We start from the raw sequence: 23,482 nt of genomic DNA, 5'->3' as shown, positions 1-23,482 counted from the left end.
AGGAGGAGGAGGAGGAGGAGGAGGAGGAGGAGGAGGAGGAGGAGGAGGAGGAGGAGGAGGAGGAGGAGGAGGAGGTGGTGGTGGTGGTGGCGGCGGTGCTGGTTGAGCAGGTCGTCGCTGGTTCTGTCGCGGCATTCGCGCACCTCTTCGTCGTGCTCTTCGACGTTCCGCAGCATCGCTACTTTCAAAGTCCTGCCGGAGTCGCTCCCAGAGGTTGAATTCATCAGCGCTCTCACTGGAGAACCCGTAATCGTAATCGTCATAGTATGGCTGTCGCTGATTGAGACGATTGTCCACACGCTGATTCTGTCGCATCTGTCTTCGCTCTCTCTGCTCCTCCTCCCAGGTATTATCTGTCTCAAAGTCACGCTCAAGTTGCTCCCACAGGCTTCTATCGGTGGATCGTCGTCGCCGTGGTCGTCTTCGGCCTGGGCCAGGCTCCGGCCGTCTCTGCCGGATGTTATCCTGAGGACGGCCGTCTGGCTGCTGATTTGGAAGCCCCATATTGTCAGAGAATCCCACATCTGGATCAGGGATGTCGTCGTTCTCAGCATCTGCAGCCATATCTTCATCAATTCGTCTCAAAATCTCATCCTGGTCAAGCTCTTCAAACTCTTCGTTATCTTCCTCTCCTAACTGCTCCCGCACCCGGCGCATAATCTCATTCTCGTCTCTCTGGTCGTACTCTCCGTCCTCATCATCCCGCAATCGCAGATACCGTCGTAGCTGATCCCAGAAGCCCGAATCCTCACGGTTTCTCAGCCGATCTCGACGACGGCCACGGCGACGCTCATCGACAGCGTAGGCGTAATCATCTTCCTGTTCGGCAAGCGCGCCTACCTGGGTATCTTCCTGGTTAGCAGCCAAGTCGGCAGGGGTCGAATGGCTACCAGAGTTGCGTCTGACCAGTCTGTTCCGGGAACGCTGGGCGTCAAGAGCCTCTGCATGGGCTAGCAGCGTCTGGACCGTCACTGTCAGAGCATACAACAGCCGCGAGTTGAATCTCATGACTTGAAACGCTTTCTTTCGGAAAGAAGTCCAAAAATAACCAAAAACAAATCAATTGCTCGTAATATCATGGCCGGGAATGCTATCTGCTATATATATCTGCCATATAGCAGTGTATTGCCAAGTTAGAAAACGCAACCAATCGTCAGACTTGTAAAAAGGTTAATTCGTCCAATCGTCAAAGGCTAATTGGATCAATCGGCAAAAAAAAAAAAAAACTAGGTCGCCAAAGGCTAATCCGTTCAATCGTCAAAAACTAGGTCGCCAAAAGATTAACTCGTTCAGTCGCCGAAACTAATCGCCAAAGCCTAATAGGTTGAATCAGTCGTAAAAACCAATTCGTGAAGGCCAATCGAGATAGGCTATCTCGTAAAACGAATCCAGCCCGGCTATTCGTGGACAGAACAACTCGTTAAAGCTAAATGACACCTTTATTGCGAAGGAACGTAATAAAGCTTAGAACGGGAACGTCCTGGCTGTCAATATCAACTTGGACAAGCCGTTTGTACAGCGATTCCTTAGCGTCTGGTGCTTCAAACCGTTTGGGCAACGCACCCCTTCCGTCACCGCGATGAGCATACTTGCATCTATCGCCATGGCGGCATTTACCCTTTAAGAAGAACTTGCACATTCCATGCTTACCACTGTTATTACCAGCATTACTCTTGCCACTGGTTGATGGTCCACTGATTGTAGATGGTTCTTGTGGTGGTTGTGATTGCTCGAACTTTGAACTAAGTTCGGTTGCCTTTTTCTTCTCCTCCTCTTTTTCAGCAATTCGCCTTGCGCTCGGCCACTTTTTCCGCCTCTCCTCAATCCATTTAGCAATCTCTTCGGGCGTCCGTGGGATCTGGGCTGTCGAGATCAACACTGGCTCTTCAGCACTTTTGTTGTGCCCTGGTCGCTGGTATGGCTTGTGCCGTTGGTTGCTATTCCTCGACGGCCCTCGCTCTCTCCCAGGCGGACCTCTGCTTCCTCCAGACTGGGATTGTCCGCCCGGCGGAGGAGGTGGAGGCGGCGGCTTGTAGATATACTGGTCCATACTCGATCTCTATCCAGCCGATAAGATACCAACACACTTGCACTGATCAAAATCTCAAATTGCGTTCTAAAACATACGCTAAATCTTTCGGTCCCGCGCGCAGATCGCAGTCTAGCAAATTTCCGCACCTCCCCGATACCGCTGCTTACCCCTCCCCGCGGGGATGCGGTTTTTGCTAAACGAAGTGCTCCGAAATCTCCGACGGTAGTGTTTCCATCTTAACCACTTTCGAAAAGTTTTTGAACCATAGATACATACGCGATGAGCTCGGGTTCAGTATTCCAGAAGGCTAGCAACTTCATTTTCTCCAAGGACTTCGTCAAGTAAGTTTTGAGGGCCCCTGTTTGTGTATTTTGTCTCTTCGGAGATTAGCTAACCGGCGTGAATAGGTGTATGTCAGAGCATTTTATTTAGGGGGAAGGAAATAGTGACTAACATTAGGCGAAAATGAAGACATTTGCTCGACGCATTTCTGGGGTAAGTTGGTTCGCGCGATGGGTTGTGTGTGACGCTAACTGGTAACTAGGTCCTGTGTCCAACTTTGGCATTCCATTTGCGGCCATCATGGATCTTAAGAAGGACCCAACTCTGATTTCTGGTCCAATGACTGGCTCGCTCATTCTCTACTCTCTCGTCTTCATGCGATATTCGTAAGTGAAAAACTCATTTCGAGGTTGGAGTGTATGTATATTAACTTGATGTAGTATGGCTGTCACTCCCTGGAACCCATTGCTTTTCGGTTGCCACTTTGTCAATGAGTGCGCTCAGCTCGGCCAGGGTATCCGATGGGTCAATCACTGGTACCTCGGCGGCCACGAGAAGGCTATTGCCGCTAAGCCAATTGCCGCTGTACCAGCTGAGGAAAAGAAATAATCAGCATATACCGACTCACCACCTTCATTATTAATCAAATAGACCCTTTGCCTTCACCGGTTGCGTTGGGCCCAGCGCCTGGGTCAGCCGCTCCAACTCCTCTTCGTTGAATTCATCATCGTCCTCGTCTTCGTAATTGGGTTCGGCCTGGATGGGCGGAATAGTCTCCGCCTCGGCATCTACTCCCATGTTCACATCTCCCTCGTAGTCGTGGTTATTGTCCTGCCATCCTACTCTTTCCTCTTCGGTATGGCGCTCGTAGGCAGTCTCATATTGAGATGCATAGCTGGGCTGCAAGTTGTTCTGCTGGAACAATTCAACATCGCGCCTGACCCCCTCAGGTTCCCGCACTTCTTCCGTCCTCGTCGTGGGCGGCGCCGGAGGGCGACTGGCATTCTGATTCGTAGAAGTAAATGCCGAGGAATAGAACACATGCTTCGCTTGCTGTAGCTTCTCAATTGCCTCTGGCGAGTTATCTCCCTGAGTTGCAAAAGTCCCTACAACTTTCATATGCTGCCCCAGAGTCAGCGAACCCAGGAAGAACTGAATGTAGTCGCCCGGATACGAACAGGCGGCATACACGGGCACTTCCCTGTTCTTTCCGTCACTTTGAATGAACTTCTCGGCCCATTGAATAAATGACCGGAACTCTTTCATAATGATCGAAAGCGACAGCCCCTTTGGAACAGAAACTCCGTAGAATGATTCATACGGCAGCACAATGCGAGTACGGGAAGGCTGCTTGAGAATGGCCTTTTTGAAGAAGATCCCCTGCGATATGCTGTTGATGTCAACCGCACTACTGCCAAACGCCATTGAGAACTGGTCGCTCTTTTTCTCCATTGCGTCAAAATACTTCCTCAGTAGCCTCGCATCAAACTCAAAGGCAAACATCTTAGAAGATCGATAGTCAGGCGGCTCTTCCGCTACGGAGCATGAGACCCGGAACACTTTGGTAATATTATTATTCAGCACTTCAATCTCCAGTACCGAAGTCAGCTGGCTCACTCCTCCTATGCCATTATTGTCTCGCCCATCTAGCATGCTAATTGACCCCACCGATAGGTACCGCGAGACAACCGTGCTCTTTGCCGAGTAGCTCAGCTGGATCCTGTCGATCTTGGGTGCATCTCTCTCGATCTTCGGGAGTATAACGCCCAGGACTTTGCTCGTTATACTGAAGAGATACCGCGTACTATTCAGTGGCGGAGTATATTGGTATTTTTCGAAGTAGGGCTTCTTATAAACCACTTTCAGCAGTGCCGAATCCGACGAGTTCCTCGAATGCACACTGATGAGATCCCTTTCAATGCAAAACACAACCTGCCCGCCGAAACTGCAGTTACTCAGGATCCCAGTAGCCCAGTTGTGTATATTCGCCTCTCCTACGATATTCGCTGAGAAATCAACCGCCATTAGACCCCGTTCATTTAACCCATTTACAGTTGGTGTGTATACATGTTTCGCGTTCCGCGTCGCGCTAAATTGGGCTAATTGTACGTATGGCAACAAAGTTAGCATAATTAGTGAGCCCCACGAGCCGCACGAGGATTCCATCTCACAGTGGTTCTGGGGCTGGTCCCTCAGATATATACTCTCAGCTATATCAATGCTCTTAAGAAGCGAATTGAAGGGTCAGCCCCTCAAACTCGCCGTGGCTCCGCTTCGCGGAGGATTGAAGAAAAAAATATAGCAGAATAGATGCATTTGTCTATATCATTATTCATTAGTCAGTCGTAGTAGGCGGCGTAGTAGCAGATGAAGGCTCGTCAATCTTAGCTTCCTTCGCCTTCTTTTTCTTTTTCTTTTTTTTCTCGCCAGTGTCCTCTCCCTCAGTCGTCTTCTTCTTCTTTTTCTTCTTGATGGACTTGTGCGTCACTGCAACCTCTGTAGATTCCTCAGCCGGCTTGGTATACTGCTCCAGGTACTCCCTGCGCAGCTGTTCAATGTCAGACGCGCCCTGAGACGATGATTCGTCCTCCTCTAGGTTAAGCTCGGCAATTCTGCTGTTGATCTGAAGCAGACCCGATTTCTTCGGCTTCCTTGTCGAGATGGCCATCTCTTCCTTGTCACCCTCAATCATCTCGTCCTGCATGATTTCAACCTTCTTCTTGCGCGGCTTGCGCTGTTTTGGAATAAGAGTAGCAGAAGCTGACGGTGTCTCTGGCTGCTGCTCCGGCGCAGGCTCGTTTGCCAGCGTAGGAGTTCCGGACCGCGGTGTCGTCGAGGATCCGGGAGTGCCATAGCCCGATGGAATCGGAATGTAGAACGGATCGAACCTCTGTCGCTCGATCCGCTCCTGCTTTCGCCGGTCAGCGTCTTCCTCCGCCGCCGCGCTCTTGTCCGTCACTGACCCGGCGGTGGTGATATCAGAAATGACGCTATATAGCTCGTCATCCTCGCTGTCTTCAACATCATTGTACACGTCAAGCTGACTGTTATACAAATCACATCGCGGGAACAGCTCGGTATCAAGATCAAGGTCATCCGGCACGGCAATGCGCTGCTGTGCCGTAGGGGCCACGGGGTTGAGCTCAAACTCATTGAATAGCGATGGGAGCACGTAGGAAAGCAGCATCGGTGGCTCATTCTCGTCAGCGGGATGCTCCTCGACAGACTGAAGTGTAAGCTTGATGAGCTCTAGGAACTCAACAGCCCGCTCCTGCACTTCGTAGTCGTCGTGAGTCGAATACTTTTCCAAAAACTTGATTACCTGCTGCGATAGCCGCTTAACAGTCGCGACCCGGTAGCTGTCCCAAGAAGTCATGCGGTTGCCCGCCCACGAAGCATACACCTTAATTACAGCCGGAATAAGCGCATTCAGGGTTGTCCCGTCCTCAGTTTCAAGGTGCACGAGGTTATCAAGAGTCTGCAGCGGGTCCCTGAGCCCGTTCGCATATTCTCCAATGACCCACACGGTATAAGAGAGCACTGAAGTCAGTGGAACACGGCACGAAATAAGCTCTGAAGACGCATTGACGACCTCTTCGCGCATGCTCTTGACTCGGATGGCTACATTGCGCAACTGGAACCCGATATCGTGACCCACCGATTCGTCGAGCCCTTCCGACAGCTGAACAAGCTCTGCGAGAATGCTGACGTACCACTCAAAGTCGGGGATGTACTCGTAGGTGTTTTTGGAGCACAGCTGTATGATCTTCTTGACCGCTTCCTGCCGATACGACTTGCCAAGATTTAGCATCTTGTCCTTGACGTAGTCAGGCGAGCTGGCCACAGCGAACTCCTTGCTTCTCAACTGGTCCATAAGCCGCGAGACAATTGAGTATATGTTCTCTTCGCTTACTACGTGCGACACGAGTTCGAGTGCGCGCTCACGGATAGTGAGGTCTGCGTCGTCAAGACAATCAAGAATGAGCTCCTCGCTCTCAGACACAAACTGTGGATGCACTTTGACTACTTTGGTGAATGCCAGAAGGCCCACATACTTGAGGTTCTGGTCGGTTTGCTCCAGAAACACCCGCAGCTTGCTCACCATCAACGCCGCCAGCTTGTAGTCCGTCTCGTCGAGCATGCCACCGGAAACAATGCAGTTGATACACTCGTACAGTAGAGACATAGCGGTAGTAGTTTCCATGAGCTGCAGGATCTGTGGCAGCAGCTTCGCCTTGAGACGAGGCTCCGAAGGAGCCAGCGAAGAAAACAGCTTGAGGATCTTAATTAGCATCCAATTGTTCTGCGACGTCGTCAGAAGCTCATATAGTTGCGGCGCAAGCGCGAGAAACGTTTTGGATGAGTTGGTCGTCTGCCGGGCCAATTCACTAATGACATTGACTGTTGCACTGACAACTGACTGGTCCGCATCCTCGAGCTTCTCCTTCAATCGAGGGAAGGCAACTCTAAGCGCTTCAGGGAACTGCAAAAACACCTTATACATGGCCAATACTGCCTTCTTGCGGATGTATGGCTTGGAATGGTTCAGCATCTTGACGATGTCGTCTGACACGTCCTGGGCCAGCGACGGAGTGACAATTGTCGCCACGCCGCTGAGCGCTACTGATACTTCGAGTGAGTGTGCAGACCCCAGGTCCTTCTTGAGCAGATTAGTCGTCAGCATGAGCACGTCTGTGTCGGATCGGAACGACTGGATCGCCGCCAGGTACCCGACTCGTTTCTGCTGGAACTTTGGCGAGGACATGATTTCGAGCACGTGGAAGGACGCCCAGCTCATGTCATAGCCGTACATCTCGAGGTATGCCAGTTTAAGCACGGCCATTGTCTTCGTTTCCATGTCCGGGTTGCGCACTTCAGCGCGGCAGTCTGCCAGAGCGTCCTTGAGGAACGCTTCGCGTGCCTGTGGGTCTTTGGCGGACCGGATCCCGCGAATCAGGTCGTGGAGCGACTTCTCAAAGACAATGCCAAACGGGCGCAGTCGCGCCCGCGTGTCTTCTCGCGCCGCTTGCATCTTAATGGCCTTGAGTGTGTGCTGATTGGGTTAGTGTGGTGATACTCAAAGTGTCGTCCGACATCACTTTCCCACCACTTTGGGACTCCGGTCCCCACTCTTACTACGGTATTTGAACTTCTACCACCCGTACTGGTACTGGCAAAAAGTGGTAATCGGATTTCTGAATATGCCATTTCATCTCCTTTAGTATTGTGTCAATAGATATCCAGCATGTAAAGGGTTTTTGAGGTTTTTGGAGGTTCCGTTTCGACTTTGTTCAGGGCTTGGAATAGCCAATTGGTCTGAGCGGCTTGATTTAGCTCGTATACGTAGCTACTGCTGACACTCCCCGATTTGTTTGCGCTCAATAATGAAATAAATTACCACTGATATTCTTCATTGTAGAACTGTCAATCTTGAACGGATAAATAGGGGCTAAATAGCGCACGTGATAAAGTACGGTATTAGAAATTGACGAGTGATTGCCTGTGGGGTTGAGGTCCTGAACATTGCCGGAGCAATTGTCGTAATAAGTCATTATAACCACTGGTAGATGGAGCTGTATTATTCCTCTTTGTGAGACCTATACCAGGTAAGTAAAGTTGATTGGAAACGGAATACCTGTACCGGGAACCAGCTAAATGATTCCACGCTTAACACAGATTACCATAGCTACAGTAGTACCCTCAATGTCTAAGTAATGTCATATCGGTAATACCCACTTGCTGTGGTTGCCCAATTGTTAGGCAAGCAATGACTGAAGATACAGCCAATTGCACTTTTTTTTTGTTAATAAGTTCAATATGAATTCTCTCACATTTCCAATTCAAATGGCATTTCGGTTAGAATCGTGCCAACATAAATGGCACTACGGTGATCACAATAGCCAATTTCAATAAGTATTCTCGTGCAACATATCTAAAGGCCAGCCTATTCTGTGATAAAGTTCTTTCCGGATATACCAATTGTACAATTATAATGTACCAAATATGCAGACAAACTGTTGGGTACATTTTTCAGGTTAAAGTCTTCTAGGAAGATTAATTGCTTCGCTTAATGTGGCTTCTGGCGCAACATAGCTACGGTAGTTGCCATTTCAGAGGTTGTCCATACCTGTGGCCGGGTAACCTAGATACAACACTGCAGGGGTAAGTGAAATATTTGATCAACTGTGTCTATATCATTTAATATAGTACCCCACATTCGCCAGTTCTCTGACTGTAATTGACAGTACAATTGCTTAAACTATGTGTTGAATACAATTGGTTCTGCCTCTTTTAAGCGTAAAGGTATGGGAACTACCTGGAGCATACCTTGATGATTTCTGCCAACTCAATTACTGTCCAATAGCGTTCTTTTTTACCGAACCGTATAGATTTTTACCATTCAATTCATTGCCTTAACTTGACCCGTCTATTAAATGTGTCTGCACGAAGTCCTCCCCGAAGCGGAGCCACAGGGGGGTTTGGGGGTACTGGTCCCCCATGAACACTCCTCGGGTCCAATTGACTTGGGGGCCAGCCCCCAAACCCCCGTGGCTCCGCTTCGGGGAGGGTTGTACGCTGTTGCGAGGAGGCAGTTTTATCCCGCCAGTACGAGGAAGGGGGAGGAGATATTGGGAGTTGTCGACACACGGATACCTGAAGACAACCTACCGTCGAGAGAGAGTAACATACACGACACTGTGAAAGATGATTAGACGGCAGTAAAACTATAAACTATAGTCGAACCCATTTAATAGAATACCCCATATTGTATATCCAGTCTTATTGATAGTTATTGTGTGTAAAGAATGCCATTTACAAGTCACGAGCGGGGCCCGAGCATCGACTCCAAAGTATTTGCCGTGCCAGACGCATCATTTGACGAAGATGACACAGAGTCAGTGTCCTCCTACGCAGGGAGCGGCGAAAACGTTGAGGACGACAGCGCCAACACAGCGGTCGACCACCTCAACAACAAGTTCGCCATGGCGTTCGACTGTGACGCGCTCGACCGCGCCATTGTCGTGCAGGCCCAGACCTCGGGCGTCATCAACGCCAAGCAGTACGAGCTCGAACAAGCCCGGCTCAAGGCCCAACAACGCCTGGCTGAGACCAAAATCATCTTCGCCGACGGCATTCGCAACGCCAAGAAAGTGTCCAAGGACCTGGACGCACTGCATCGCAAAACCCAGGCGCTACACAAGAAGATGAGAGAGCTCCATCCCATTGAGTACCAGCGAGCCCACGACGAAGTGCGCGACATGTAACAGCCTTTGTCTATTTTTTTGGGCGGGTTTGGAGGGTCAATTAGCCCACACGCCACACCTCGAGCGCAATTATGCGGAACTTGGTGTCTTCTGTAAGCGGCTCGTTACCAAATGTCAGGCTGCGGCTCGTAACCCCGTGGTCCAGGCTATCGTCGAGCCACAGGCCGTAATGGCCGTCGCCTCCGCCCATTGACAGGAACTTGTGGGTACAGAAGATCATAAACTCGTTCAGTCCCGTGTACGGGAACGCCTGGAACTGGCGCATGTGCCTTTCTTCCCCATCTTCCTCCTCGGTGTGGTGCACCTTCCACAGGAAGCACTCGCCGTTGCCATAGAAACGCTTACCTTCTATAGGATGGAAATGTTCGTTCACGTAGGCTCCAAACAGGTGCCCCCCAGTGTCCTTGATGGCCAGCACGTACCCGGGGCGCTTGCCCTGGGCCGGCCGGACCCGGTCGTAGAGCGTAGAAAGAGCCGCACCGTGCTGCTCTAGCGAGTAGACCAGACACCAGGTATCGTATAGCTGCAGCCGCGGGGGCATGAGATGGCGGATTTCCTCGCACACCTCGGAATCAAACAGCCGGGTCTTTGTAGCGTCGAGGTAGCCCTCAATTTCAACGGGCCCCAACGGCGGCGGGCTGTAGCGATCGGAGTCCTCGTCTTTTTGGTCCTCCATCGCGTCGCTGTAGGACGACGACCGCCGGAATGCGCGAATGGCGTTTGCAATGGCCCCGAATCGTTGTCTGGGCTCTACAGAGTCACTCATAGTTAGCTTCAACCCCGGGTTACAAAGGATGCCCCATCTAAGGTTGTCTAGGTAGTTGGTGCAGGTTAGGGGTTATATATGGTCTGTTACAGTTTGGTAATTAACTTAACTTAAGTTCCGCTCTCCACCATTTCACTCCACTATTGCAGTGATATGCACTGTACCATGCGTGATATGTACATTGGCTTTCAGACGATTGGCCAGAACGGGGGTAGAAAGCGCTTTTGTAGTGCAAAGTAGGCTTGTTAATAGTTGGTTGTAGTCAATTTTATTTTGTGGCATAAGGGATAGTTCTCACCTTGGGCTTACCTTTCTTCAATAATTGCATCACTTAGAGCCTGACTTCTTGATTGAAAGAGATGTACCACGGTAGAGCAGGGTCAACTTGAAATTAGTTGTATTGTTTGCGTAAATTGGTGATTCTAGACTTAATTTTAAATGTGAAGCCTGGACTTCATAAAAATGGATGAATGGATGATTCTATAGTCTATTACCAACATTCGATAGATGATTGAGTGAATTCTCATTTGACAGCTTTTTTGAGCGTCTTCACAGTTGATAGATGGTTGATTGTCATCGAGGGCCAGCCCTCGAGCTCCCGCTTCGCTTAGGAATCTACTTCAGCTTGCCCAGCATCTCATCACGACAGAAGTTGTTGCACTCGGCAAGGATCCTCGCCTGCTTAGCAACGTCTCCCAGGTGGCTGATAACATACTGGTTACCCCTGGTAAACCCATAAATACAATACTCGAGACCCACCTCGTCGCAGAACTTTTTCACCTTGGCCTGGGCAGCCCGCAGATTGTGTCGCGGCATTCGCGGGAACAAGTGGTGGATCGCCTGGAACTGGAGTCCGCCGTGCGCAAAGTCGAACCACTCAGGGCAGTCTACATCCATGGTCGTGCGCAGCTGCTTCTGTGCAAACGCCTCGTCTGGACCCAAATCCGACGTCGACATGGCGAAGTGCGACAAAGTAATTTGCACGTGTACCGGCATGGTGACCATGTGTGATACCATCACGTAGAGCCACCTCTCACCAGCAGTATCCAGGGAACAGGTAACAACCAGATAGAAGAACCAGTAGAAGAAAGTCGCCATTCCAGCAATCTCCAAGTACCGCAGCCATGCACCCTTGCCTCTCCGTGGGCCGAGCCCGAGAATAAGGTATTCCCACGACAGCCGGTACAAATTGAACCGCCCAAAGGTCAGAATAACATAGTAAAGATAGTTCTGATAAGGAATGAACTTCTTCGCAACTGCGTCAAAGTAAAGCACGCGCTCGTAGAAGGATGACTTTATGTCACCAAAGAACTTGCTGGACACGGCGAAGAACGGCAAGTGCTGGATATCTGGGTCGTGCACCGGGTCGTTAGTGACCAAGTGGTGCACATTATGGTTACGCTTCCACCACCCAAGCGACAAACCGCCCAAAAAGTCGGCAATGATGGTGCCAATGACATTGTCAGCCTGGTAGCCGTGCGTGATGGCCAGGTGGCCTGCATCGTGGGCAATGAACGTCAGTTGGTGCCACGCGAGACCAAGGCACACTGCTGAAAGGAATAGCCACAGCTTGCTGCGGTCTTTATATCCGAATAAATAATATGCCAGGAAGAAGAGCGTACCGATTCGGCATGCTTCGCGGAAGTACCCCCAGTAGTTGCATTGGAAAAACCCCTCCTCTACGAACTCGTGGTGCATTCGGCGGAACTTCTCGACAATGGCCCTCTGAGTCTCAATGTCGACTTTTGGGTACTTGAGCTTGTCCGCAGCAAGTCTGGCATTGTCGTAGTCATCCATTACCTTCGCAGTGGACTCATTTAACGAACTGTAGTCAATTCCGTACTCGCCACTGCTACGGCACTTTTGCCCATGCCTGGAAGTCGGTGTGCTTCCACTGGACAGCGCAATCGCTTCGTCCTGGTCCATTTCAGCTAAAGTGCGGAAATGGCCGCCCTGAATAGGCGGTACAAAGTTCTTCCACGGCATTTCCACGCGCCCTATCTGGAAGGCTGCCATTACTCGCTTCGTTTCCTCAGCATGGTACACGTCTATCTCGTCGCTGGCATCTCTCCCCACCATGTGAAGCACGGCCTTGTCACCGCCAGGGTGTCGGTTTAGCCAGTTGTTCAGCTTCAGCACCTTCCCGTGGTATATCACAAGGATTTCGCCATTAGCAATACGCGATTCTACGCTGCTTCTCGACAGCAGCTGGTCTCGTTTCGACATGTTGCCATAGAGTGAAGACGTGGAAGGGCTTGAACACGCTGTGATCTATTTTTTTTCGGTTTTTGGCAGTGAGCCGTTCCGGATGTCGGTGTATTTGCAATCACACCATGTCTTCCGGGGTTCGTTTGGATCGTATTGCACAGCCGACATTATTTCCCGGGATATGTAAGTATGTGAAGTCTAGCGATCGGAAGTATGTGAAAAGCCGCTCTTCAAAGGGCATTGCTTTGATGTTGATTTGTCTTCGGAGTCAATTGAAGTTGGCGTTTCGGTAGACGTGGCATGATGTGCGAAAATATCCAGCAATTGATTCATAATTCTTGGTAAAAGTAAAAGGATTCGTAATACTTGGTAAAAGCAAAAGTTTAAAAAGCCATTCTCATGAATGCAAATGTCAATAAACTATGTAATACTGTAACGAGAAACTAAAAGAATATACGCTTACACCAACACCGCAGAACATGTAGCTCTGCATTAATAGCGCATGAACAAAATTACAATGCATTCACTTCTATATATCCATTTCAATTAGTCAAAGGTGATCTTCTTGGCCTTCTTAGTTGGGTCAATCTCCTTGTAGAATGCACCATAAACACCATGCTCCTTCTTTTTAGTGTGGCTGCCGAACTTGAGCAGATCCTCAGGAACAGGCTGGTTGGCGCCCCGCAGGACGTTGATCAGCGCACCCGACAGATGCTTTTCGTGCTCAGTGAATAGGGTAATGGCAAGACCGGTCTGGCCGGCTCGGCCAGTTCGGCCAATTCGGTGGACGTAGTCCTCAACAGTCAACGGGAACGTCAGGTTAATAACGACCTTGACGGCTGGAATATCAAGACCTCGCGCGGCAACATCCGTAGCCAACATGATCTTACTCTCGCCGCTCTTAAATTCCTCCAATGCCTTGGTTCGCTGCTGCTGGTTGAGGTCACCGTGGATTGCAGAGACCCTGTATCCTCGGCCCTGCAGCACTCGCTCTACTCGAGCAGCTTCCTTCTTGTACAATGCAAAAATGAGAATCTTGTCATCACGCTTCTTGCCTGACTGGTGCTCCTTGAGCAGCTGGAACAGTCGGTATTCCTTAGATCTCGGGTCAACCACTTCGACAGTCTGCGTGATTCGCTTGTTGGCCGAAAGCTCGTCCCGGTCGCCAATGGAAACCTTGACTGCGTCGTTCATGAAGCTAGAGGCCAAATCTCGAACCTGCGGTGGCCAGGTAGCAGTGAACATGAGAGTCTGTCGACCCTTAGCATTGGTGTTGCCAATAATCTTCTTGATATCCTCCTCGAAACCCTTCTCGAGCATTCGGTCGGCCTCGTCAAGAACAAGATACTCGACCTTAGAAAGGTCGCACGAGCCTTCATCAATAAGGTCATTCAGTCGGCCGGGAGTAGCAATAACAATGCTGGACTTCTTGATGTCACGTCGCTGCCCCTCTTTAGGAACACCACCGTAGACACAAACGGCGTTAACATCGGTAACCGATGTTAGCATCTTGAGGTTGTCGTAGATCTGCATAGCCAACTCTCGGGTTGGAGAGACAACAAGCACTCGGACACCCTTGCTCTTGGAAGAAAGCAAATGATTCACTGCAGGTACGGAGAATGCCATGGTCTTGCCAGAACCAGTCTCGGCAACACCAACGACGTCTCGGCCATTGAGAAGGAATGGCCAGGAAACGGCTTGGATAGGAGTTGGCTTAGGGAACTTCGTCAGTACGTTAAGAATGCTCTGCTGGACATGGAGCTGGTTAAAGGACAGGAATGGCTGCAGCCCGGACTTTTGGCTATCCTCGACGGTAATAGCATTGGTCTTCATGAACTCTGCAACGTCATTGGCATCAACCGGCGCTGGAGTAGTAGAAGAAGACTTTTCAGCCTTTTCAGAGTCGGAGTCCTCAGTCTTGCTCTTCTTCTCCTTCTTATCTTTCTTTTCCTTCACATCCTTCTCTTTCTTATCTTTCTTCTCCTTCTTCTCCTTCTCCTGCTTTCTCAGCTTCTTGGCTTCTTCCGCGGAGTAGCCCTGGGCGAGGTACTTCTCAAGCTTTTTCAGCTTCTTGGAGTCTTTCTGCTCGCCGTCTGACAGCTCTCTTTTCTTGGAAACTTTTTCTATCGACATGGTGTATTGTGTTATCAGGCTGTCAAAGTTGATGCAGGTAGAAATAAAAAATTTCTGAACATTTTTCTGTGCGGCTTATCGACGATCTGAAAATTTACATAACTTTGCATAATTACGTTTGTGCAGCCCTACAGCGCCGCACGTCATACATTTACCCCCCATTTATGCCATTTTATCCAGTTGAATTATAATACACTTTGGTACCTTAAATTTTCTGAGGTATATTATATCTGTGGCGCAGGCATACCAGGAAACTCAATACGATCTGCTGGGCATACTACGCGACTCTGTAACCAGCTACTAAAAGGTTAGGTACTGAGCATTTTAATGCCAGGTAAGAGACTAAATATTTAGGGATGAAGGAGGCATAATCGTTTCATTCGGCACCTGCAGAACATCTAAATCAGGAGATTTCGACCACCGCCACAGGGGGGCAAAATGAAAAAAACGCATGTGTTGCATATCAAATGACCCGACTAAACCGCTATTTTAAGGGGCTGAACTGTAACTACGTGCCAGTATGAAATTACAATGTAGTACCATACTGGTAACGGAAGGAGGCAGTACATTAACAATTGATTCGCCAAGTTGGAGACTAAAACATCGTGCCGTGTATATTCGCTGCAGCACCAGTATTGTAGTGGTAAGAAATGACTTAGAAATTACTACAGAGTTAGTCAGGCACAGCTGGGCCATCGAAGGTACAGCATTAAGTTTTGTAGTGACGTGGCGTTGGGGGGTGTTTTGGTTCCTGGTCGTATTCCGTTACGGGAGGATCGGCCCGGCGTACGTAATGCGTAATGCCGTGGCAGGTACATCACTGACGTTTTTAATCTTCTCGGGACTTTTTGCTTATAAATTCCAGGGCTGAAGCTTGCCAATAGAACACATATAACATATTGCGGGTGGACTAACATATCCTATCGCATAGTACGAGCATATTTCAGGCCTTTTTCTTTCTATTCCCCATTTATTACATGAGCCGATATAGCTGTGCGAGGAACTAAAGCCAGCATCTGGTGTGTTTTCTGTGGAGTTCCATCGATCTGTGATCCCTCGATAACACTGTAGCCTGATAGGCACTTATACTTGTCGATTTACCCTTCCTTATCGACTGTTTAACTTCATTATCCGAAAAAACTATACCTATGAAGCTTCAACTATTAGTCGCCCTGGCTGGCTCCTTGGCGATAGCTAGTGCTGACATCAGGGTCCAAGACTCGGGCTTTTGCTCGACGCAAAATGGAATAGTCGACGATGCCTCCTTCAAGGCTGTGGAAGAGAATAACCATATTGTTCGGCCCATCCTCAAGGACCTGGTTAAAACCGATTACTTCCGGTACTATAAGGTCGACCTCTCTGGCGACCAGTGTCCTTTTGTCGACGACCAGGGTATGTGCGGCAATCGGGCATGCGCTGTGGATCCCGTTGAGGACGAGAGTGAAATACCCGAGTTTTGGCGAAGTAATTACCTTGGCAAGCTGGCAAAAGACTCTTACTCCGACGAAGTGGATGGATGGGAATCCGGTCTATCCGGGTCCTGTGTTAATAACGATGCATCGGTGAATCTGCAAGCTATAGATTCGTGCTCGGTAGACTATTGCTACCCCGAGGACGAGTCGCTCAACTCCAAGGGTGTTTATGTGTCACTTACTGATAACCCGGAGCGATATACTGGCTATATTGGTGCGCATGCTAACAAGATATGGCGTGCCGCATACCTCGAGAACTGCTTCGGGTACCATGGTGATGGCGATAAGCCAGCATCGGGCGTAGTCGATGACAGTTTCTCGGTCATTGACAAGTCACGGTTTGGCGGTCTGTCACCGGCTGCCCAGCGACTCGGCAATGTCATTGAGGGTTTCAACACGTACGAAAAGCGAGAAGTGGGTGGCGAACTGGCTGCCGTGGCAATGAGTGATGAAATCTGCGCCGAACAGAAACTATTCTATCAACTAATCAGTGGCATGCACTCGAGTGTCTCGACTCACTTGTGCTATGAAAATCTGAACAAGACCACCGGCAAATGGGGTCCAAACCTGCAATGTTTCATGGCGCGAGTGGGTAACTACCCGGAGCGATTAAAGAACCTCTACTTCAACTATGGGCTGGTCCAGCGGGCTATTGCCAAGCTCAACAATTATATTGACGACCTGTATTTCTGCCGTGATGATCCAACCAGCGATAAGACCACGCGTAAGCGGCTGCTGGAGCTGACGCGAGCAGCCAGCAGTAGTGGCAAGGAGCTATTTGACGAAACTCAAGTGTTTGCTACTCCAGAAATGCAGAGCCTGAAAAACGAATTCCGACGCCGGGTGCGAAACGTCAATGCGCTCATGGCCTGTGTTGGCTGCGACAGGTGTCGACTGTGGGGCAAGCTGCAGACCGCGGGTTACGGAACAGCACTTAAAGTGCTACTTGAGCTGCCAGAACGCCCCCAGGACAACGTCACTTCTAGCAACCAGATTCTGTCTACCTTCAAGCGAAGCGAGCTCGTTTCTCTGATTAATGTGTACGATAGGCTATCCAAGTCTGTCGAAGCTGTTGAGTACTTCCGATCTGAGTTTACTGGAGAGAAGGATAAGCGAGATGACGAGCATTCAGCATGGGACGACTGGGATCCAGAGTTCCGCAACGTTTGGGAGGCACTTAAGTTCATCTTCAGATCATACGTTGAGTTCCCCAAGAACTTGTGGAATCTTCTCATTGTCTATCTTGATCATTATTGGAACCGATTTGTCGGCCGAGAAGTAGGCGACACCTTCTACAGGGACCTTTAAAAAATGTCAGTGTTATAATTGTTGCATATATGTATACACTTGAATTGTATTGGACTTTCTAAGGACAACATTACATAGTAGTACAATGTAACGCAAATAAACATACCCGGTAGCCTGGTTGGGTCTGCTGGGGTATGTATTGCCAGTCTTAATGAAGCCACGTGAAGCTCTAAAGGTAACAGGAAATGAAAAATAAATAAATAAATACGTGAACTACTCCGGGCTAGGGTCGTTCTTCTTCTTCTTCTCCTTTCGCTTCTTTCGCTCAGGCTTTTCCGGCTTGTCAGCCTTTTCGGATTTTTTATCATCGACGTAGGACTTGGAAAGAGATTTACCCTCTGAATTGTCAAATGTCTTTCGTGCTTCGTTAATCTCTCTCTGCATCATTAGCAGTTCTTCGACTCGGCCAAGTTTCCTCGAGTCCCTTCTTAGCGCAAACTTGAAATCATCAACCTTGATCTTTTGACGGTTTGAGGTCTTTGCCACACGATAAGCCTCATGGCACTATTTAATAGTTGTTAGAAACAAAAGCGAGAAAAAAAAGGCGTCCAAACAACTTACCGTATTTATAATATACTCCTGTAGAATGTCCTCTAAACAGACTATGCTCTCCGGGAACGGGTTCGGCACATCCCCAAACGCATACATCAATGATTTCACTAGAAGTCCGTTAATACCTGACCAGATACAACGGTCTGATACGTACGATCATTGGTGAACAAGTTTGTTCTCCTTTTACGTCTATTTGATTCCAGAGACATTATTGATGGTTGATGGGTTATGCGATAAACCGTAATATTTGGTGATGGTGATGGTGATGTTGAAGTTGGGAGTGAGTGATCTATGCCTGTTGTGCCGGGCTCCGTCACGATCACAGTGTGTTTCTTGCGGCAACGGATTCATCATTACTGGCAATGATAAATCATCGGCCACGAGTATAACGCTTAGCAAGCGTCTAATTGAACAAATGGATTTCGTAGAGCTCCATTACTACGGTTAGGTGGTGTTCTATGTGAGATCAGACGCGTACCAGGGCCTGGAGTATACGGCTGTTGTTGGAATGACCCGGGCTGTCAAGTATTGAACATGGGATACAGGGACTTCCAACGGGCGTACACTACACACTACGTATAGCATCGCATATGACCAGTACAGTACCGGTAGTACGTACAGTACAGTAGTACAGTAGTACGTGTGCTATCTATGTCATCCCGATGCGTGCAGTTGGTTCAAACTGGCTGAACTAACGCGTTGCTGATGTTCAACTCAATGTATTACAGTTGCTTAGTATCACGGTATCAAAAACTGGTATCCGGTATCGATTGCAAAGCGCGTTATACTCGGGCTCCGCAAAATGGACACGCGATGCCTCGGAATAAGCAATATACGTTTCGCATTCCATAAACTGGGCTTGGTCGGACAGCATGATATTATATACAGAGATAACGCCGTACAGCGTACTTGGTCGCAAACGGCTCGGAGAGATGCAAGCCCTGATAAAGCTATGCATTCGACTAAGTGGTGCATATTGAGCTTTGGATCGTGAGAATTGGCCCCAAAACAGTTCATTGTACACCATTCCATTTCATAGCTCTCACCCCATGGGATTCGTGGGTAGTGGTCCAGATCCCCCCAGCTCTTTCAGCGGAGGTCAGATCCCGTTTAACACAGAGCTTGGAGGTTATGCATTGTCTCTCCATCTGCATAACGCTGTGCATTGGAAAAGTCGGGGTAGAAACTGTACCATGCTGTTTCAATATTTCACTACACTCCATCTTTTGCGCGAAATATGATGGAAAAGCAATCTGGAAGGCACGAGAGGATACCGAATGGCCAGCAGATATCTCTCACTGAAAAAAAAAACTCCCATGGTCAATTTGCTGCCCTACGGTATATGATCTATTTTCCATGAATTCGAAATTGTGGGGACGCTCTTTTTTCGCCGATCAGTCTATGATGACGATGATACCCCTCGTCAGCCCATATGATCAACGATGCTCGACCCTTAGTAGTGAAACACCGCTGTTCTACGAAAAAAGATTCTCTGGACACAGGTCGGCCCGAGTGATGTATGGTGTATAATTCTGCTGTAAAGCGGCTTCTACCCGAAAGCCCTGCGGAGAACGACAGGTAAGATATCCAATAACGGGAGCGCGAATCAGACCCACCATGCATTGCATTGTCGCACTGGTTCCAGCGGCACATCTCAAGCCATGAGGGTGCGGCTAAGGCGGCATTCTATCTTGTTTCGACATGGGTTACACCTATTATCTGTTATATGTCCTGTTACCTCAAAAAATCGCTACAATTACCGACGCCAGTGCTCAATTAGTTCCGCATTACCCCGGTTTTTTTCGGTTTCAATGGTCGATCGACCCCTCCTTCCCACGGAGCTCTACAGGCGGCGGGTGAGACTCAAAAGTCCCAACTGTGTCGCCCGCGCAACACCACCAGAAAAAAAAAAGCACCTCCGCATATAACCCACTACGCTTGACCACGCTGCGCATTACCTAGCAGTAGAGTTGAGCATCATCATTTTCTTCGTCCTTCACGAACCACTCCAGAAGAAAGATTGAAAAAAAGGCGCCGGAAGATATCCAGAACACACCTAACGATCGTGAGATACAGCCGTCCCTGCTACGACTCACGCCCAGGGTCTACTGTTTTGAGGTCTTTTTTTGGGATTTTATTTTTTTCTCGATACCCCACGTTTTGGTTTTTAAAGGTTAGACGGATATTCAGGAAGCCATCCAATGCCGATTGCGAGAACGAAAACATTCACGGGATGCTGGACATGTCGGTCGCGAAAAATCAAGTGCGATTTGCGGAGGCCCGCTTGTCTTCGCTGCGAAAAGGCAGATATCCACTGCGAGGGCTATACGATAAGGCTGAGCTGGAACAATTCTCGGTCCAAGACTCAGGACGAAGACTTCTTTCAGCGCCGAAATGTTGGTATGTGAAAAAAAGAAGGTATTGTGTACTTTTTTTGACTAACGGGTAAACTAGAATTTGTTGAATATCCCCCGGAGATGATGTATGAAACCTACGAGGATATGGACATTACACTGGCGAAATTGCACTCTCCTCGGTTTGTTACCGATGAGACGGTGTCGTTGGGGCCGTTTGGAGTTTTCGATGGGATCAAGAAGCGCAAGGCCAACGATCCTCTCGCGGGAGGAAGTCGCAAAGGAAGTAACGCGGCCAAGCGTCGAAAGTCCGCTAAAGGGACCGAAAAGCTTGCCAAGAGGGTTGCCGAAGGATCCTCGGGCAGCCCTGGCGTAGCGTCCTCGTCCCCAGCAACATCCACCCCGGCGACCGCATCGACAAGCACAGATACCCCTGATGACTATTCGCTGCTCAACCAGCCTACTCCACAGCCCACGCCGCCTGGCTCACTTACTCCTGAAGGAACCAACACCACTGGCAACGGAAACGGAGCTGCTTCTAGTAGTAGTAGTACTGGTAGTGCCAATATCGTGAGCACTTCAGACTCTTTAACGCTACTTATTAGTCATGTGCCTGACCAGAGATCTGACAAGATTACCTCTGTTAATGCTCCAGATACCTCGCAGCTAGAACACGGGTTCTTTGCAGGTCCTGGGGCGCAGGAAAAGAACCATTTTGACGACTTTCTCACTTCCTTCAATCCCACTGAGACCAATTTGTTCAGCCTTGACTACCAAGCTCTGCAGGACGAATTGAGTTCGCTGCTGGCTGGCGATAGCCATATGACTTTTGGCGCCACTTTTGATACCCTGACTGATAATAATGAGAACACTGCTATGCCGATAGAACAGGCCGGACCGTCGAACACTTTAACTACGATTGACCCCACTTCAGCGACGGGTGCTACTAACCATGATATGATTCCCGTTACGAATTTAACCAGCGATTATAAATCGAGCCTGTTTGAACGAATTCAGTGCTCGCCCGTGCAGTACATGCTGAGCACAGACAACAAGTTTGGATTCCCTACAGCATCCCTTTATCTCACCAGCCAAGCAAGGTACCTGCTAGATTACTACGTTCGAAAAGTCTCACGAATCATGACAGTTATGAAGCACCCCAAGAATCCATGGGACACGATATACCTTCCGGTCGCGTTCTCAGCAGTTGGCGATATCACCAGCAGCGGCCATACCGCCAGTGCGAGAAGCGCGTTGCTGCACGCTCTGTTATCGGTCAGTGCATACCATTTGTCGTCAAAGTTCCCCGAGGGAACTGACGAAAAGGCGCATTATTCGTCGCTGGGGCTCCAGCTTAAGTCGGAGGCGTACCGATGGCTTAGCGAGTGTCTCATGAAGGATCTCGGATCGCAAAAGTACAAGGATGTTGTCACCGCCGTTCTCTCAATGGCCAGCATTGATGTCATTTCAGGTGGAATGGCGGATTGCCAGATCCATTTGTCGGCGTGCAAGAGTATTGTCAACATGCGGTTCAAGACTCGGCCCAAAGTGTCGAATAAGGCTGCCACGCTTCACCGAATTAGCGGGTTTCTGAGTTTGATGCAGAGCGCAACTGCCCTGGACCCCGCCAGCATTCTGGAGCTCAACGAGTCGCGCCCGTTTAACGACCAGTGGCTCGACGTGCGGCTCGAGGATTTCGACGTTGCCGCCAGCCATCAAAGCACCAACTCTTCGCCGCCGATAATTTCCGACTATCTCAATTCCCTTTCCTACATGAACGATCCGTCCCAATTCCAGGAGTACTGGCACCAGTACAATCCGGGCACGACGGCAAGCTTGTCCGATGATTTCTACCGCAAGGAGCTGGTCTCGACGCAGTCCCTGTATGGCATTCCTGACTCGCTGTTGCTGTTATTCAGCCGTACATGCAAGCTCACCCGGCAGGCATTGTTTTTCCAGAACAATAATAAGACGACGCAGGTAGACTCTCGCATGTTTCTCAAGGAGTGCTCTGACCTCGAGGCTGCGCTGGTGTCCTGGCAGACGCGATACGACGTTAACAAGCATAACGACTTTAAGGGGGAAGCCAAGGAGGCGGTAAACCACCACACTCTGGCATTCCACCAATCGCTCATCATATACTACTACCGGCTGGTCCGGGGCATCAACTCGGCGATATTAGAGCCCCATATCCTCAACGTGCTAGATCACTTGGAGCACATCCAGATGATTAACCGGGGCAAGCCCGAGCCCGTATGCGTACCGGTCATGTTCCCCGGGTTCATTGCGGCATGCGAAACAACGATGGCCCAGGCTGACCTGCGGAACCGTTTCCGCGGGTGGTTGGACCAGCAGACCGTTGAAGGCGTGGGAACTTACATATCGGCGCGGCGAGTTATCGACGAGGTATGGAGGCGGCGCGACACAGGTCGGCAAGACGCTGACTGGTGGAAGGTTATTGTCGAGTGGAATATGAACCTCATGCTGAGTTAAAAGCCCCATCAAACTCGCACACATTGGTTGCTTATGACCCAAACTGATGTGATGTTTAAATACCATGGAGAATGCCTCTCCAGTGCATTTATTAGTTCATCCACTTTGTGGATGCGATTCTAACGACGAAAATCGAAGCTAACGAAGAAAAAAAATTTCAAGACGAAATAGACAAGATACCTTACTATTCTGCTGTAATTCATTGTTTTTTTTTTTTTTTTTTGAGGAGTTCGGTCCGTGTTCGGACCGAAGCCATCATCCTCCACTAACCCCCCACTGCATCACCGCTTCACCGCATTTTTTTTGTCCAACGGATACGAGGAAATACGGATCCAATTGTTTCAAAAATTATATCAATAGTAGCGTTAATAATAGAGAAGAGCGGTGTAAAAACAAAATTTTCAGTTTCTGACTCGCATGACTCGTTGAGTTGTTGAGTCATAAGAGTCACTTTTATGCATTGCGTGGGCGCCCACGCATTCGTAATTTTTCAAGTCGGCCGCCTATCATATGTCGGTGCAGATCGGCCGTTTAACGGAGCTGTTGTCCCGCACTTTGAGGATGGAGATATAAAGAACCCTGGTAGTCCCTTCTTTTCTATTCCGTTATATTTTTTT

At 49.3% G+C, this 23,482-nt stretch overlaps 10 protein-coding genes and 1 pseudogene across 11 annotated transcripts; 4 read left to right on the top strand and 7 right to left on the bottom strand.

Moving 5' to 3' along the window:
* On the bottom strand, positions 1-1,008 carry TRVA0_035S01750 (annotated as a pseudogene). Its single transcript has one exon. A coding segment is annotated over exon 1 (1,008 nt).
* Positions 1,009-2,311: 1,303 nt separating this feature from the next.
* On the top strand, positions 2,312-2,923 carry MPC1 (pyruvate transporter MPC1; the record flags this gene model as incomplete). The annotated part of the gene is made up of 4 exons (XM_076686316.1): positions 2,312-2,376; positions 2,505-2,527; positions 2,577-2,700; positions 2,755-2,923. 4 exons carry the CDS (start codon positions 2,312-2,314, stop codon positions 2,921-2,923), a joined length of 381 nt encoding a protein of 126 aa, XP_076539524.1.
* A 30-nt stretch (positions 2,924-2,953) lies between these two features.
* Positions 2,954-4,480, bottom strand: TRVA0_035S01706 (uncharacterized protein; the record flags this gene model as incomplete). Its single annotated transcript, XM_076686315.1, has 1 exon — positions 2,954-4,480. The coding sequence occupies one exon, from the start codon at positions 4,478-4,480 to the stop codon at positions 2,954-2,956; it is 1,527 nt and encodes a 508-aa protein (XP_076539523.1).
* Positions 4,481-4,649: 169 nt separating this feature from the next.
* APL5 (Apl5p) lies at positions 4,650-7,346 on the bottom strand (the record flags this gene model as incomplete). The annotated part of the gene is made up of 1 exon (XM_076686314.1): positions 4,650-7,346. The coding sequence occupies one exon, from the start codon at positions 7,344-7,346 to the stop codon at positions 4,650-4,652; it is 2,697 nt and encodes an 898-aa protein (XP_076539522.1).
* Positions 7,347-9,120: 1,774 nt separating this feature from the next.
* On the top strand, positions 9,121-9,579 carry KXD1 (Kxd1p; the record flags this gene model as incomplete). The annotated part of the gene is made up of 1 exon (XM_076686313.1): positions 9,121-9,579. One exon carries the CDS (start codon positions 9,121-9,123, stop codon positions 9,577-9,579), a length of 459 nt encoding a protein of 152 aa, XP_076539521.1.
* Positions 9,580-9,619: 40 nt separating this feature from the next.
* Positions 9,620-10,255, bottom strand: OXR1 (Oxr1p; the record flags this gene model as incomplete). The annotated part of the gene is made up of 1 exon (XM_076686312.1): positions 9,620-10,255. One exon carries the CDS (start codon positions 10,253-10,255, stop codon positions 9,620-9,622), a length of 636 nt encoding a protein of 211 aa, XP_076539520.1.
* Positions 10,256-10,960: 705 nt separating this feature from the next.
* On the bottom strand, positions 10,961-12,571 carry TRVA0_035S01618 (uncharacterized protein; the record flags this gene model as incomplete). The annotated part of the gene is made up of 1 exon (XM_076686311.1): positions 10,961-12,571. The coding sequence occupies one exon, from the start codon at positions 12,569-12,571 to the stop codon at positions 10,961-10,963; it is 1,611 nt and encodes a 536-aa protein (XP_076539519.1).
* Positions 12,572-13,099: 528 nt separating this feature from the next.
* DBP3 (RNA-dependent ATPase DBP3) lies at positions 13,100-14,686 on the bottom strand (the record flags this gene model as incomplete). Its single annotated transcript, XM_076686310.1, has 1 exon — positions 13,100-14,686. The coding sequence occupies one exon, from the start codon at positions 14,684-14,686 to the stop codon at positions 13,100-13,102; it is 1,587 nt and encodes a 528-aa protein (XP_076539518.1).
* A 551-nt stretch (positions 14,687-15,237) lies between these two features.
* On the top strand, positions 15,238-17,466 carry ERO1 (ER oxidoreductin; the record flags this gene model as incomplete). The annotated part of the gene is made up of 2 exons (XM_076686309.1): positions 15,238-15,329; positions 15,618-17,466. Exon 2 carries the CDS (start codon positions 15,835-15,837, stop codon positions 17,464-17,466), a length of 1,632 nt encoding a protein of 543 aa, XP_076539517.1. The 5' UTR covers positions 15,238-15,329; positions 15,618-15,834.
* A 213-nt stretch (positions 17,467-17,679) lies between these two features.
* On the bottom strand, positions 17,680-18,227 carry TAF13 (Taf13p; the record flags this gene model as incomplete). Its single annotated transcript, XM_076686308.1, has 3 exons — positions 17,680-17,970; positions 18,028-18,125; positions 18,173-18,227. 3 exons carry the CDS (start codon positions 18,225-18,227, stop codon positions 17,680-17,682), a joined length of 444 nt encoding a protein of 147 aa, XP_076539516.1.
* Positions 18,228-20,219: 1,992 nt separating this feature from the next.
* On the top strand, positions 20,220-22,865 carry ARG81 (Zn(II)2Cys6 transcription factor; the record flags this gene model as incomplete). Its single annotated transcript, XM_076686307.1, has 2 exons — positions 20,220-20,418; positions 20,473-22,865. The coding sequence occupies 2 exons, from the start codon at positions 20,220-20,222 to the stop codon at positions 22,863-22,865; spliced, it is 2,592 nt and encodes an 863-aa protein (XP_076539515.1).
* Positions 22,866-23,482: the final 617 nt, after the last annotated feature.

Source organism: Trichomonascus vanleenenianus (assembly GCF_965637985.1).
Source record: "Trichomonascus vanleenenianus strain CLIB 3782 genome assembly, contig: TRVA0_035S, whole genome shotgun sequence".
Taxonomy (NCBI): domain Eukaryota; kingdom Fungi; phylum Ascomycota; class Dipodascomycetes; order Dipodascales; family Trichomonascaceae; genus Blastobotrys; species Blastobotrys vanleenenianus.
The sequence above is the reverse complement of the archived record's forward strand: the minus strand, read 5'-3'. Positions and strand labels throughout refer to the sequence as shown.